Source organism: Oncorhynchus mykiss, chromosome 8 (genome assembly GCF_013265735.2).
Source record: "Oncorhynchus mykiss isolate Arlee chromosome 8, USDA_OmykA_1.1, whole genome shotgun sequence".
NCBI lineage: Eukaryota > Metazoa > Chordata > Actinopteri > Salmoniformes > Salmonidae > Oncorhynchus > Oncorhynchus mykiss.
In genome coordinates, this window is record NC_048572.1 from 74,765,152 (window position 1) to 74,779,848 (window position 14,697).

Sequence of the window (14,697 nt, forward strand, 5' to 3'; positions counted from 1 at the left end):
ATAATAATGGGGAATGTTTTGCTAACCATCCAGGCAATAATACAATTTCACCTCTTATATTTTCAGTCTCTTCAAAAGGTGACCATGTTGATTCAATTATATAACTATTCACTCAAAATTTTAGCTGTGCCCAGACCAGAGATGCAGTGCTTATTTTAAAATGTTCTTAATTATATTATTTCTGTACACTAAATCAAAACTGAAATGAACCTTGAGGCTTATGTGGTGATGGTCTCTAGAAGGTGCATCCATCAAATACATTATTATTAGCACTGGATTCACTAACAAAATCACTGGCAGCAGAGGAATATATGACACCTCACCTCAATTCTTTCAAATGCCCAGTTGTCCATTAACTGCCACCTGATGAGATGCCCTCATCTCACCTTTGCCCCATTATGCTCCAAATAGATGATTTTCTGTATGGTGCTCTCTATTTAAATTGAAACTGGGTATTGTCTTGTGTTTTTATTTTCCTGGTACACACAAACTGAACTGGTACATTATAGTAAAAATGGCCTGCTAAATGAAAGATAGCTTGCCAACAGTTACTGTATTTTTACAGCCCTAGTATCCAGTAACGGATTTTCAGTGTTCCTACATGGCTTTGGAGACCTCCAAACAGAGGAACAGGTTCACACTCACAGTACACACACACTCAACATTGCCACCTAGAGGTGATAGTGTGTGTAAACTGTGAGTGTGAACCTGTTCCTCTGTTTGGAGGTCTCCAAAGCCATGTAGGAGCACAGAAAATCAGTTACTGGATACTGGAGTTGCAAAAATCCAGCAACTTTGCCCAAATGCCATTGTTTTCCAGAAATCCTGGTTGGAATCAGGAAGGAATAACAGGATATCTGTAATCCTCAAACCAGGATTTCTGGAAAACCTGTGAATTTTGTCAAATTTACTGGAGTTTTGCCACCCTACTTGATACAAATTACATGACATCTTTTAAAATATTTAAGGTACCCCCATGTTTAATAAAAGCACAAATAAACACGTTACATTTCATTTTTGTTACTCATTTTCAAATGTACTCATGTAAAAAGTAGGCTATTAGCCTTGAGTACATTTTTTTTAAGCAAAGTAGTAAAGAAAAGTAGATTGTCACGTTTAACAACTAGTAAATAACACTCAATGTTCTGACAAGTATAATTAAGTAAACATTCACGTTTAACAACTAGTAAACTATGTTCACATTTAACAACTAGTACATAACTCAATATTCAGAATATATACATACATACATATATACACTGAACAAAAAAATAAACGCAACATGCAACAATTTCAAAGATTTTACTGAGTTACAGTTCATAGAAGGATATCAGTCAATTGAAATCAATTCATTAGGCCCTAATCTATGGATTTCACATTACTGGGCAGGAGCACAGCCATGAACATTCTATTAAATGGTAACAGCTCTGTTGGGCATTCCTGCAGTCAGCATGCCAATTGCACGCTCTCTCAAAACCTGCAACATTGTGTTGTGTGACAAAACTGCACATTTTAGAGGCCTTTTACTCTCCCCAGCAAAATGTGCACCTGTGTAATGATTAGGCTATTTCATTAGCTTATTGATGTGCCACACCTGTCAGGTGGCTGGATTATCTTGGCAAAGGAGAAATGCGCACTAACAGGGATGTAAACCAATCTATGCACAAAATTTGAGAGAAATAAGCTTTTTGTGTTTATGGAACATTTCTGGGATTTTATTTCAGCTCAAGAAAAATGGGACCAACACTTTACATGTTGCATTTATATTTTGGTTGAGTATAATAATATGTCACGCAGACAAACATTTTTCAAACGTAAATCTCTGTTTAAACCTCAGTGCGCACGGCCTTTGATTAGTTTTAAACAGCTTAACAAACATAACCAAGAATACACCTCTAATACATAATCTGTGAGAAAAATCCCATTCCTTTTTCATTCAGGGAATATTTTGTCCTGTGTGCATATTTTGCTGTTGTAACGCAAAAGGAGAACTTGCTCAAACTGATCATCAGTCAGACCATTCCTTTGGGGGGTGAGAATGTTCCCATTATGACTGAAGAGGCGCTCCACAGGAGCACTTGAGGGTAGGATGGTGTTGAATTTGAGGAACAGATTTCTCACTCTTGGGAAGTATTTCAGGCAGCTGAGATTTTTGCTGGTTCCCTCTAGGTACCTCCGGACTTCCTCTTCTGTGTCACTGTTGCCGGTCCCAGGTCCGAAACTGAAGAATTCATCTTCTGACTGCATGTCGTCGCTGCCAATTGGTGCACCATCAGTCAGCTCCATTGGGGTCGCCTCAGCTACTAGCATCAAATGCATGTCTTCTCTCTCAGCTTCTGGTAGCCACCACAAACGAAATTGTGGAGTAGTTGCTGTTGCCATTTTTGCATCCAGACTAGCAAACAGCTGTTTGAAGCGGGAATCTATTGCTTCTAGAACAGGGTTGATTACGTCAAAGAGATAGAGTGTAAGAGTTTTCTTCTCACATAGCTTTTTCTTCAATGTGAGTACCGTTGGTATGACCAGTCCAAGAAAACATTTTTGCTCTCCTTGGAAGAGGTCCAGTGCAAAAGCAAGTGGCTTGAAGACATCTACGTATTCTTTTAAAAATGCTATCTCGTAAGATAGCAGTCTTGGGACCCCCAGGCTGTCACAAACATCCATTAGTTTTGTTTCAGGGAGAGAAACCATCTTTTCCACTGCACAGTATTCAGAATTCCAGCGACTCTCACAAGGAGCAGTCAATTTCATTTTCTCTATGTCCTCCACTGCTGCTATAGTCAATGGGGATTGGTGGACTCTGTTCCATACTACAGAACACTTGGCCATTGCGCTGTAGTACACTTGGGCAGTTTCTCCCTGTGATAGAGCTTGCGCTAGGTCATGGGAGGCAATCAGATTCAATGCGTGTGATGCACATTTCTGGTGCGGCAGCAGAAAGAGGTGCATGGCCTCATCTGCTCCATCAAGAATGGTGCCCACGTCCTCAAATTCAACATTGTCATCTTCATCATTTTCATTGTCCCCCTTTGAAAACTCTTTAAAGACTTTGACGAAGTTGCTGCCATTATCAGTGACAGTAGCCTGAAGTTTGTTTTCAATATTGTAGGCCACATGAATCTCGTTTATCTTGGCTGCAATTGTATCAAATGTGTGTGCGCCCCGTATTCTGGCACAGGCAAGTGCAGCAGACTTCCTCTCCAGCTCATTCTTCTCAATCCAATGACATGTCATCCCAATGTAGCTTTTGTTGTGGGCTGTCCAGATATCCGCTGTAGTGCACACTGATTGTACACTGTCCAGATTTTCCTTTAGTTTATCCTTCATTTTGGAGAATGCCATCTCAATTCTATTGATAAATGTATTTCGGGTCATGGACATCTTCCCTCCACTTAAACCCTCAATCAGCTTCCTGAATGCAGGCTGTTCCAAGACAGACAGCGATTGGACATCATCCACCATGAAGTTGAAGACCAGGGCGTTCACTTTTGGCTGTGATGTCATTTGATGGACTAGGCTTTCCAGCTTGGATTTCTTGTACTTTGGCTCCTTAGGAGAATCTGAGGTGGTTGGTCCATTTGGTCCATTCATCTCAACTTTAGGGGACTTTAGATACATGCTGGGATGCTTTCTCTGAAATACAAAAATAAAATGCATTAATACAGAAGCATACATATCAGAACATCTGTTATATTTGTAATGCCCAAAATATTTGCCCAACCTATTTATTGCAATATACACAGAGCCCATCCTTGTGCAATTGCTTCTGCAGGTAAAAACACATAAACACTGACCACCAGTAGAATCCCGTTTACCCATATGATATACATCTCATGCATCTCAAGTCTTAAGTGGCATCCTCGGTCCTCTCCAGCTTTACTTATAGGACGAGACAGGCTATGTGAAACTATCAAGATCCCTTTACTTTCACTCTTTTCTTTCTTTATTTGTATGCCAAACACAATCTTAGCCAAGTCACAAAATATATCAGTCAGTCAGCAAATGAACAAATGTGATGCTCTTGCACATGGCTACTCTATTGAGAAGCACACCCCTTCCCAAATGTATTTGTGGTTGCTGTCTTTTTTGTTGTTATTTTTCAGTAGGTGAAAATGACAACGCATTGCAATGCTTAAGAATGTTCGAATTACATTTCCAATATACTTTTTTGTCTGATCGTGTTATTGTATATGTCGACGCATGAGGGAACCAATGAAATCTCTGTATTATGGGCTGGACGAAATACACCGCCACCCAATCAAAACACAGCGAAGCCTTCATTCTTTATTGGGAAAGAGATGGTAGCAGAGTAGTAGCTAGGCCACAGCTGGTATATAAAGTTGATACGGGCTTTGGTTACATTTTTTTATCTGCATTTTTAACACGCCATACAACATGTTAATTGAAAGCATTTACTAACCTCTAAATGTTTCTTCAGATTTGATGTCGAGTTCTTGGAGGTAGACAGCATGCGGATTTTGGGTTTGCATAGAACACATTGAACGATTATATTCTTGTCTTTTACTTCCTTGAAAATAAAATGTTGTCGATATCGCCAGACGTGGAACGATGTGGCAAGAGTACCGGTATCCATACTGGTATCCATTTTTAACAATTTATCCGTACAATGTGTTGCATTTAGAGCGAGACAGCAATTTGTGGAAACAGACAAAGCACACTGCGGTAGTCTGATTACGTAACCACGTAATCCGGATTACTTGTAATGCGTTACTACCATTGGTTACTTTCTACCGAAGTAACCCAGCCCCCTGTATGTTTGTGGCTTTGTTCCAAATGGTCTTTATTACAGTCGTGTATGATCACAATTTAGGAGATGATATTGATGTGGCACCTGGGTATAATTACTTCCCCAATAGTGAGTTTTTTCTAGAAGGGATACATATTTTGTCAAATATAACTTTTCGTTTTTTTTTTAAATGTATCTAGGCAAGTCAAGAAGAACAAATCAGTGGGTTAACTGCCTTGTTTAGGGGCAGAATGACAAATGTTTTACCTTGTCTGCTCACAGATTTGATCCAGCAACCTTTCAGTTACTGGCCCAACACTAACCACTAGGCTACCTGCCACCCCAAAGGTTGTAGATTTAAGAGAATTTATGCAGCAGGTTCAAATCAAATTTTATTTGTCACATACACATGTTTAGCAGATGTTATTGTGGGTGTAGAAAAATGCTTGTGTTTCTAGCTCTGACAGTGCAGTAATATCTAACAATTCACAAAAATGCACATAATATACACAACCTAAAAGTAAAAGAATGGAATTAAGGAATATATAAATATTAGGATGAACAATGTTGGAGTGGCATAGACTAAAATACAGTAGAGTAGAATAGAATACAGTATATACATATGAGATGAGTAAAGCAAAAATATGAAAACATTATTAAAGTGGCCAGTGATTTCAAGTCTATGTATCTTGTCACGAACCGGCTCAAAGCCCGTAACAAAGGGAGACAACGTGGAGATAAGGAGTAACAAAATATATATTTATTAACTAAAGCAACTAAGGAAAATATACAATGATGTGTGTAATCAATAGTGTAAGTGAGTGTTTTGCATGCATGAATGTGATAATGCAGGGTGTTGAAAGGTGCCAAAACAAACAAACAAAAAGCCACCAAGAACCACAACACAATCTACAAAGGTGTCTGCATGGAGAGAGTCTCTTCCATGAATGTGGAAGAGGTCTATTTATCCTGGGAGACACCTGGCCCAGGTGTTTCCCATGAAGCTGACGACCCTCCCAACTCCGCCCACCGGCATCCTAATAAGGAAACAAGAACAAAGACAGAATACGGCAGACAGAGTGGGAGGGTCGTCACAATATGAGGCAGCAGCCTCCAAAGTGCAGGGTTATGTAACTGGGTGGAAGCCACCTAGTGATGGCTATTTAACAGTCTGATGGCCTTGAGATAGAAGCTATTTTCAGTCTCTCGGACTCAGCTTTGATGCAACTGTACGTACTGACTTCGCCTTCTGGATGATAGTGGGGTGAACAGGCAGTGGCTCGGGTGGTTGTTGTCCTTGATATCTTTTTGGTCTTCCTGTGACATTGGGTGGTGTAGGTGTCCTGGAGGGCAGGTATTTTTCCCCCGGTGATGCATTGGGCAGACAGCACCATCCTCTGGAGAGCGCTGCGATTGAGCGCTGCGATTGAGGGCGGTGCAGTTGCCGTACCAGGCGGTGATACAGCCCGACAGGATGCTCTCAACTGTGCATCTGTAAAAGTTTGTGAGGGTTTTAGGTGCCAAGCCACATTTCTTCAGCCTCCTGAGGTTGAAGAGGCGTTGTTGCGCTTTCTTCATCACGTGTGTGTGGGTGGACCATTTCAGATCATCAGTGATGTGTACGCCGAGGAACTTGAAGCTTTCCACTGCAGTCCCGTCGATGTGAATAGGGGCGTGCTGCCTCTGCTGTTTCCTGAAGTCCACGATCAGCTTCTTTGTTTTGTCGACATTGAGTGAGAGGTTATTTTCCTGGCACCAAACTCCCAGGGCCCTCACCTCCTTTCTGTAGGCTGTCTTGTCATTGTTGGTAATCATGCCTATTACTGTTGTGTTGTCTGCAACTTGATGATTGAGTTGGAGGCGTGTGTGGCCATGCAGTCATGTGTGAACAGGGAGTACAGGAGGGGGCTGAGCACGCACCTTTGTTGGGCCCCTGTGTTGAGGATCAGCGAAGTGGAGGTGTTGTTCCCTACCTTCACCACCTGGGGGAGACCCGTAAGGAAGTCCAGGACCCAGTTGCACAGTGCGGGGTTCAGACCCAGGGCCCCGATCTTAATGATGAGCTTGGAGGGTAGCTAAAGAGTTAGTAGAATAGTTAGGGTTAGCTAAAAGGCACACATTTTTGGGGGGACAAAAACTCAATAGTCTGTCTCCAATGACATTTCAAAGCAGTTATGGGCAACTCCAGTCCTCAGGGGCCTGATTGGTGTCACTCTTTTGCCCCAGCCCTAGCTAACACACCTGATTCCAATAATCAACTAATCACGATCTTCACTTTAGAATGCAATTACTTTAATATGCTGTGTTTGGTAAGGATGAGGAAAAAGTGTGACATCTCTCCAGCCCCTGACGACTGGAGTTTCCCGTCCCTGTTTTAATCTTTTGAAAATGGTCCAAAATAACTCAATGATGTTGATTACTTTAAACATCTTCTTCAGGACCGCTGGACTGATTGGCACCAAATTTGGTATCCATCATCTCTGTCCCTATGTCTTTAAATGCAACATTTTCCAGGATTTTAACTCAAACTATATGGCTACATTGAGCCAATGAGCTTGCATTAATGTTTTTTCATGTCCAACAGCGCCACCATGCGGCATAACTGAACCACACTTTACAGGTTAGCTAGACTCGTATCCCTGAGCATGTGTGCCAATGTAATCACTGAATCGAACAGATTAAGGTATATAAACATGTGCCCTTTATAGTGCCACTGTGTGGTCGATGTGCTTAAATATGTTGAGTCTTCACAGTGTTTGGAACATGTGTACCAAGTTTGTTACAATATGAATATCCGTGACTGATTTATATGCAATTATGTGACAGACCACGCCCATGTGAATGCTTACTGGTCAATAGCGGCCATGTTGTCTTTGGTACTAGTCTGGAAAATGTTGTGTTGGGAGAACTTTGTACATAGATGCCACATATGAAGTTACATACAGATCGGTCATTCGGTGCCAGAGGAGAAGCTTTTTAAGTATTTTTCACAAAATAAAAATGGCGGAAAATCCATCATGGCAGACCTTATGGGTCCTTGAGGCAAATTTGTTCATTGTGAGGAGCGGGACCTACGTACCGAATTTCATGACTAGGTCAAATGGGGTAAGGGTCAAAGTTTGCATGTTAAATCGATTGTTATAGCACCACCATGTGGCCTATTGGCAAGACATTGCAGGGGAGGGTGTGGTCCTTGGACCTTTACCATCATACCAGGTTGCATCCTCCTAGGCATTAGGCCTTATAATGTCACAGGAATTTGCATTTTAATTTGGCTTTACAGAAGTAGAGGAATAATAATTAATGCTGCAAGCTCCGTTGCCGGGGTTCCGCTGTGCGTCCACTGTGCCACCATCAGGAAAATGTTTACGGATTTCCCTATGGCAAGTTACTTCTGTACTATTTATCACACTTGACAAATATCAGAACTCAAAATCAAACTGATCATGCAATATAATATGCTTTTGAGGTATTTTGGAACATTTTCAATGATATTGAGGACCGCTGGACTGATCAGCATCAAATTTGGTACATAGCATCTACAGCATGTACCCACGCAACATTTTCCAAGACTCTAGCTCAAACAATATGGCCACTATGAGCAAAGAGCTTGAAACCAAACTAAACCATGCGTTAGAGGTTAGCATGTCCCTGAGCTTGTGTGCTAAATTTCATCACTCGGTCAAACAGATCAAGTGATATAATATATAATATATATATATATTGATCTGAATGTGCTTGCATAGGTTGAGTATAGTCTGGAAAAATGTTGCTTTCAGAGACCTTGGCCAATACATGACATGTATCAAGTTACTTTTAGATTGGTCATTCGGTGCCAGAGTAGTAGAATTTTAAGTGCTCTTCACAAAATTCTAAATGGCAGGGAATACAACATGGCAGACATTATGGGTCCTTGAGGAAAAGGTGTTTCTTGTGAGGAAAGAGACCTATGTACCGAATTTCATGACCGTAGGTCACGTTGTGAGGGGCGTGAGCTTCCAAAGTTTGTATTTTAATCGCTTGTTATAGTGCCACCATCTGGCCAATTGGCATGGGATTACAAGAGAGGGTGTGGCACACGGGACTTTACTTTTCATGTTAAGTTGCACCTTTGTAGGCATTACCATCTCATGGAAGTATACATTATAATAATAAACTGGAATAATACAAATGGGTCTTTAGCAGCCTATGCTTGCTGAACCCCTAATAATAATAATAATAAACGCTAACAAATACAATAGGGTTTCACCAGCTTAGCTGCTGAACCCCTAACTAGGGAAGCGTGACTGACTAGTTGTGACAGCACACCACACTTGATCCACAGGAGTCCGGCTAGGACGTGCTTGTGTCCTCGCCAAAGCCTCCATCTGTTTGTGCATGACTGTTAGCCCTATGAGGAGTATCCGTTATTCACTATGCTAATGCTCTCCACACTTGCCAATGCCCTGCCACCATGCCAACTCTGGTGGTGAGAGCTATATTTACAAACAGCTGTCATGATATTGGTTCAATGAAGAACACAAGAGTGAATATTAATACTCTGTAACCTAATGTAACATGCATAAAACAAAAATAATAATCTAATTCACATAGTACTTCGAAAGACTTCTAAAGAGCTAATGTATATATTAATTTTAATATGACTTTTTAAAATCTTCATAAGAAGTATGCACTCTGCAAAACACATACATACACATACAATAGGGAATATAATCCTTCACAAGAAAAACAGGTTAAACAAAACAGGAAACCATGGGGCTGGCCAGATTGACTGGTAAAAATACCAGAGATCCAAATGTCAATCGAATGTTGTATTCAGGTCTTGCCATGTTTTAAGGGCTACAGGATTTACTTATCTTATTACTTTTAAAATTGAAAATGAAAAATATACACATTTATTGCAGATACTGCTCATCATCAACTCTGGTATCTGAACAAAAATAGTCTCTCAGTCCTCCATCCTACAGGACAAGTTACATATAAACTGGACACGGTATGAGACAATTCACATACCCACAGCTGTCAATGTTCATTACGTCTTTCTGTTTCGCTCCATCTTTCATCTATAATTGCCTCTCTTAGACGTGAAATCCTATCTCTTTCTCAGTCGCACCGTTTTCCCACCGTATCGCTCTTTCACTCCGTATTTCCCTCTGTCCTCCTCTCCCTCCTGCTGACTGTCTCCCTATAAGGGAAAAACCAAGAAGGCGGAGGAGGTGTAATACTTCCAGCCACCCATCAGGTTTCCCCTCTCCAGTTTGAGGTAGGTCTCGTCTCCCCTCTCCATGAGCACCAGGCCGGCTTTGGTGGCTGCCTCCCGCGTCACATTCTGGTCCCCAGCGAAGGCTGAGATCATTGGCCACCCATTCACCATCAAACTAACCTGGGGAAGAAGAACCACAGAGTCTCAATGCCAAATAACTAACCGTATGTGAGACATGTGTGATTGCTACATATGATGTATGCGTGGTGTGTATCTCACTTGGATAGTTTGTTATAGGCCTTCACAACATGGCAGTTAAAGCTGTAGACTCCCCTCCTGGGGGCTAGGAAGACACTGCTCTCCTGGTCAAAGTGATTTCCCACATTCACCAGGATCTGAGGTAAGAAGAGAAAGGGAGAGAATTAATACAGGAGAATAAGAGAGATGGGGAGTGGTGGTATAGAAATCACCCTGAAGAAGGCACAGTGATGCCGAAACGTTGGTGATTTACCCAATAATTTACTGGGAGTTTATAAACTCAGCAAAAAAAGAAACGTCCTCTCACTGTCAACTGCGTTTATTTTCAGCAAACTTAACATGTGTAAATATTTGTATGAACACACAGTGCCTTGCGAAAGTATTCGGCCCCCTTGAACTTTGCGACCTTTTGCCACATTTCAGGCTTCAAACATAAAGATATAAAACTGTATTTTTTTGTGAAGAATCAACAAGTGGGACACAATCATGAAGTGGAACGACATTTATTGGATATTTCAAACTTTTTTAACAAATCAAAAACTGAAAAATTGGGCGTGAAAAATTATTCAGCCCCCTTAAGTTAATACTTTGTAGCGCCACCTTTTGCTGCGATTACAGCTGTAAGTCGCTTGGGGTATGTCTCTATCAGTTTTGCACATCGAGAGACTGAAATTTTTTCCCATTCCTCCTTGCAAAACAGCTCGAGCTCAGTGAGGTTGGATGGAGAGCATTTGTGAACAGCAGTTTTCAGTTTTTTCCACAGATTCTCGATTGGTATCAGGTCTGGAATTTGACTTGGCCATTCTAACACCTGGATATGTTTATTTTTGAACCATTCCATTGTAGATTTTGCTTTATGTTTTGGATCATTGTCTTGTTGGAAGACAAATCTCCGTCCCAGTCTCAGGTCTTTTGCAGACTCCATCAGGTTTTCTTCCAGAATGTTCCTGTATTTGGCTCCATCCATCTTCCCATCAATTTTAACTTCCCATCAATTCTAACAATTTTATCTTCCCTGTCCCTGCTGAAGAAAAGCAGGCCCAAACCATGATGCTACCACCACCATGTTTGACAGTGGGGATGGTGTGTTCAGCTGTGTTGCTTTTACGCCAAACATAACGTTTTGCATTGTTGCCAAAAAGTTCAATTTTGGTTTCATCTGACCAGAGCACCTTCTTCCACATGTTTGGTGTGTCTCCCAGGTGGCTTGTGGCAAACTTTAAACAACACTTTTTATGGATATCTTTAAGAAATGGCTTTCTTCTTGCCACTCTTCCATAAGGGCCAGATTTGTGCAATATAAGACTGATTGTTGTCCTATGGACAGAGTCTCTCACCTCAGCTGTAGATCTCTGCAGTTCATCCAGAGTGATCATGGGCCTCTTGGCTGCATCTCTGATCAGTCTTCTTCTTGTATGAGCTGAACGTTTAGAGGGACGGCCAGGTCTTGGTAGATTTGCAGTGGTCTGATACTCCTTCCATTTCAATATTATCGCTTGCACAGTGCTCCTTGGGATGTTTAAAGCTTGGGAAATGTTTTATTCAAATCCGGCTTTAAACTTCTTCACAACAGTATCTCGGACCTGCCTGGTGTGTTCCTTGTTCTTCATGATGCTCTCTGCGCTTTTAACGGACCTCTGAGACTATCACAGTGCAGGTGCATTTATACGGAGACTTGATTACACACAGGTGGATTGTATTTATCATCATTAGTCATTTAGGTCAACATTGGATCATTCAGAGATCCTCACTGAACTTCTGGAGAGAGTTTGCTGCACTGAAAGTAAAGGGGCTGAATAGTTTTGCACGCCCAATTTTTCAGTTTTTGATTTGTTAAAAAAGTTTGAAATCTCCAATAAATGTCGTTCCACTTCATGATTGTGTCCCACTTGTTGTTGATTCTTCACAAAAAAATACAGTTTTATATCTTTATGTTTGAAGCCTGAAATGTGGCAAAAGGTCGCAAAGTTCAAGGGGGCCGAATACTTTCGCAAGGCACTGTAACAAGATTCAACAATTGACATAAACTGAACAAGTTCCACAGACATGTGACTAACATAAATTGAATAATGTTTGCCTGAACAAGGGTGAGGGAGGGGTCAAAATCAAAAGTAACAGTCAGTATCTGGTGTGGCCACCAGCTGCATTAAGTACTGCAGTGCATCTCCTCCTCATAGACTTCACCAGATTTGCCAGTTCTTGCTGTGAGATGTTACCCCACTCTTCCACCAAGGCACCTGCAAGTTACCAGATATTTCTGGGGGGAATGGCCCTAGCCCTCACCCTCCGATCCAACAGGTCCCAGACGTGCTCAATGTGATTGAGATCCAGGCTCTTTGCTGGCCATGGCAGAACACTGACATTCCTGTCTTGCAGGAAATCCTGCACAGAACGAGCAGTATGGCTGGTGGCATTGTCAAGCTGGAGGGTCATGTCAGGATGAGCCTGCAGATAGGGTACCACGGGGGAGGAAGATGTCTTCCCTGTAACACACAGCGTTGAGATTGCCTGCAATGACAACAAGCTCCGTCTGCTCATGCTGTGACACACCGCCCCAGACCATGACGGACACTCCCCCTCCAAATCGATCCCGCTCCAGTGTACAGGCCTCGGTGTAACGCTCATTCCTTCGACGATAAACCATCACCCCTGGTGAGACAAAACCGTGACTTGTCAGTGAAGAGCACTTTTTGCCAGTCCTGTCTGGTCCAGCGACGGTGGGTTTGTGCCCATAGGCGACGTTGTTGCCGGTGATGTCTGGTGAGGACCAGCCTTACAACAAGCCTACAAGCCCTCAGTCCAGCCTCTCTCGGCCTATTGCGGACAGTCTGAGCACTGATGGAGGGATTGTGCGTTCCTGATGTAACTCGGGCAGTTGTTGTTGCCATCCTGTACCTGTCCAGCAGGTGTGATGTTCGGATGTACCAATCCTGTGCAGGTGTTGTTCACGTGGTCTGCCACTGTGAGGATGATCAGCTGTCTGTCCTGTCTCCCTGTAGCACTGTCTTAGGAGTCTCACATTACGAACATTGCAATTTATTTTCCTGGCCACATTTGCAGTCCTCATACCTCCTTGCAGCATGCCTAAGGCACCTTCACGCAGATGAGCAGGAACCCTGGGTCTGTAGAAAGGTCTCTTTAGCGTCCTAAGTTTTCATAACTGTGACCTTAATTGCCTACGGTTTGTAAGCTGTTAGTGTCTTAACGACCATTCTACAGGTGCATGTTCATTCACTGTTTATGGTTCATTGAACAAGCATGGGAAACCGTATTTAAACCCTTTACAATGAAGATCTGTGAAGTTATTTGGATTTTTACAAATTATCTTTGAAAGACAGGGTCCTGAAAAAGAGAAAGTTTATTTTTTCCTGAATTTATGTAGTGTGCGACTCTCTTTATTTTATAGCTTATAGTTTATTCGCCGTTAGTCAGCACCTCTACATACAATAATTGTATCTGGATGTGCGCCATCTCATGTTTTTTTACAAGGTATAGAAATCAATCATTCATCAATGATCAATCAAAGAGAAATCAATCAACAACCAAAGGGAATTCATTAATCAGAAACAGAATGAGTCAACTTCACCTGCTGATGTGATACTTTCTATGGTCAATGTTTCTTTGCATTTGTTCACCTGGTCGAAGTAGATGATCATGATGCGGTTGCTCATGGCTGTGGGCTCATGGTTGGTCTGGCGGGTGGCAGAGAAGGCCACCCAGCCCGTGCCTGAGCGTACTGACATGCCCAGGTCATTTCCCGCTGGCTCAGAGTTGGGAGTGGAGTCACAGATTACCAAACACTTCCCTTTTAGGACGATAGGCTCTGTGTCATTCTGGGCCTGAGCGCCTAGAGGCCCCCATAGGAGCAGCAGCACTGTGGGCTCGATGTTGGAAGGATGAACCAGCCTGGGATACATGCTTTTAATTGGCAGTTTTGAATGTAAATCTGTGATTGATTCAATTATGGAGGAATGTTATTTAGAGACATAGATACACATGCTCAAGCAAAAGAGGTGTACGACTTATAAATCAATAGATATTCTGTCCTTTGCTGGTTGAACTTGGTCCTCAATTGGTTGAACACCTTGATCTAAGACAGCAGTCTCTTATCCCACCTAGTGTAGACCCTATGTAGGAATTCTCCCAGTAATAGAAACAGAGGTGAGTCAACAGGTAGGACTGACAACCAGGAGGTTTTGGGGTTATTTGTGTTCAGCAGCAGGAGCCAAATTCAGAACACATGCAGTCGCTTCCTCTATTTCCCACTCTCTCTCTCCCTCCCTCCCTCCCTCCCTCCCTCCCTCATGTGCTTGTTTGCAACTGCGGCAGTAGGGGGCAGGATGGCAAGGACAAATAGACATTTGGGTGTGTTCCAATCTACTTCATCATTGCACAAGACCTGAGGGAGAGAATGAAAAAGGGAGGGAGGAGGGATACATTGAGAAAGGTAAAGATAGGGCACCTGTGAGGAATCTTGGCATTGGCTACC

At 42.2% G+C, this 14,697-nt stretch overlaps 2 protein-coding genes across 2 annotated transcripts; both read right to left on the minus strand.

The window, feature by feature from the left end:
- Positions 1-952: 952 nt before the first annotated feature.
- Positions 953-4,937, minus strand: zgc:161969 (ZnF_BED domain-containing protein). Its single transcript, XM_021613802.2, has 2 exons — positions 4,421-4,937; positions 953-3,633 (listed from the first exon to the last, which is right to left on the minus strand). The coding sequence occupies exons 1-2, from the start codon at positions 4,604-4,606 to the stop codon at positions 1,933-1,935; spliced, it is 1,887 nt and encodes a 628-aa protein (XP_021469477.1). The 5' UTR covers positions 4,607-4,937; the 3' UTR covers positions 953-1,932.
- An 8,662-nt stretch (positions 4,938-13,599) lies between these two features.
- Positions 13,600-14,411, minus strand: LOC110530596 (cerebellin-1). The gene has a single exon (XM_036986237.1). It carries the CDS (start codon positions 14,123-14,125, stop codon positions 13,769-13,771), a length of 357 nt encoding a protein of 118 aa, XP_036842132.1. The 5' UTR covers positions 14,126-14,411; the 3' UTR covers positions 13,600-13,768.
- Positions 14,412-14,697: the final 286 nt, after the last annotated feature.

What these genes read in the sequence shown, in the direction of transcription:
- zgc:161969 (XM_021613802.2), bottom strand. Translation starts at nt 4,606, where the DNA reads ATGGATACCAGTATGGATACCGGTACTCTTGCCACATCGTTCCACGTC. An exon ending in ATCTGAAGAAACATTTAGAG is followed by an intron (nt 3,634 to 4,420) that starts GTTAGTAAATGC and finishes TTTGTATTTCAG; the next exon opens with AGAAAGCATCCCAGCATGTA.
- LOC110530596 (XM_036986237.1), bottom strand. Translation starts at nt 14,125, where the DNA reads ATGTATCCCAGGCTGGTTCATCCTTCCAACATCGAGCCCACAGTGCTG.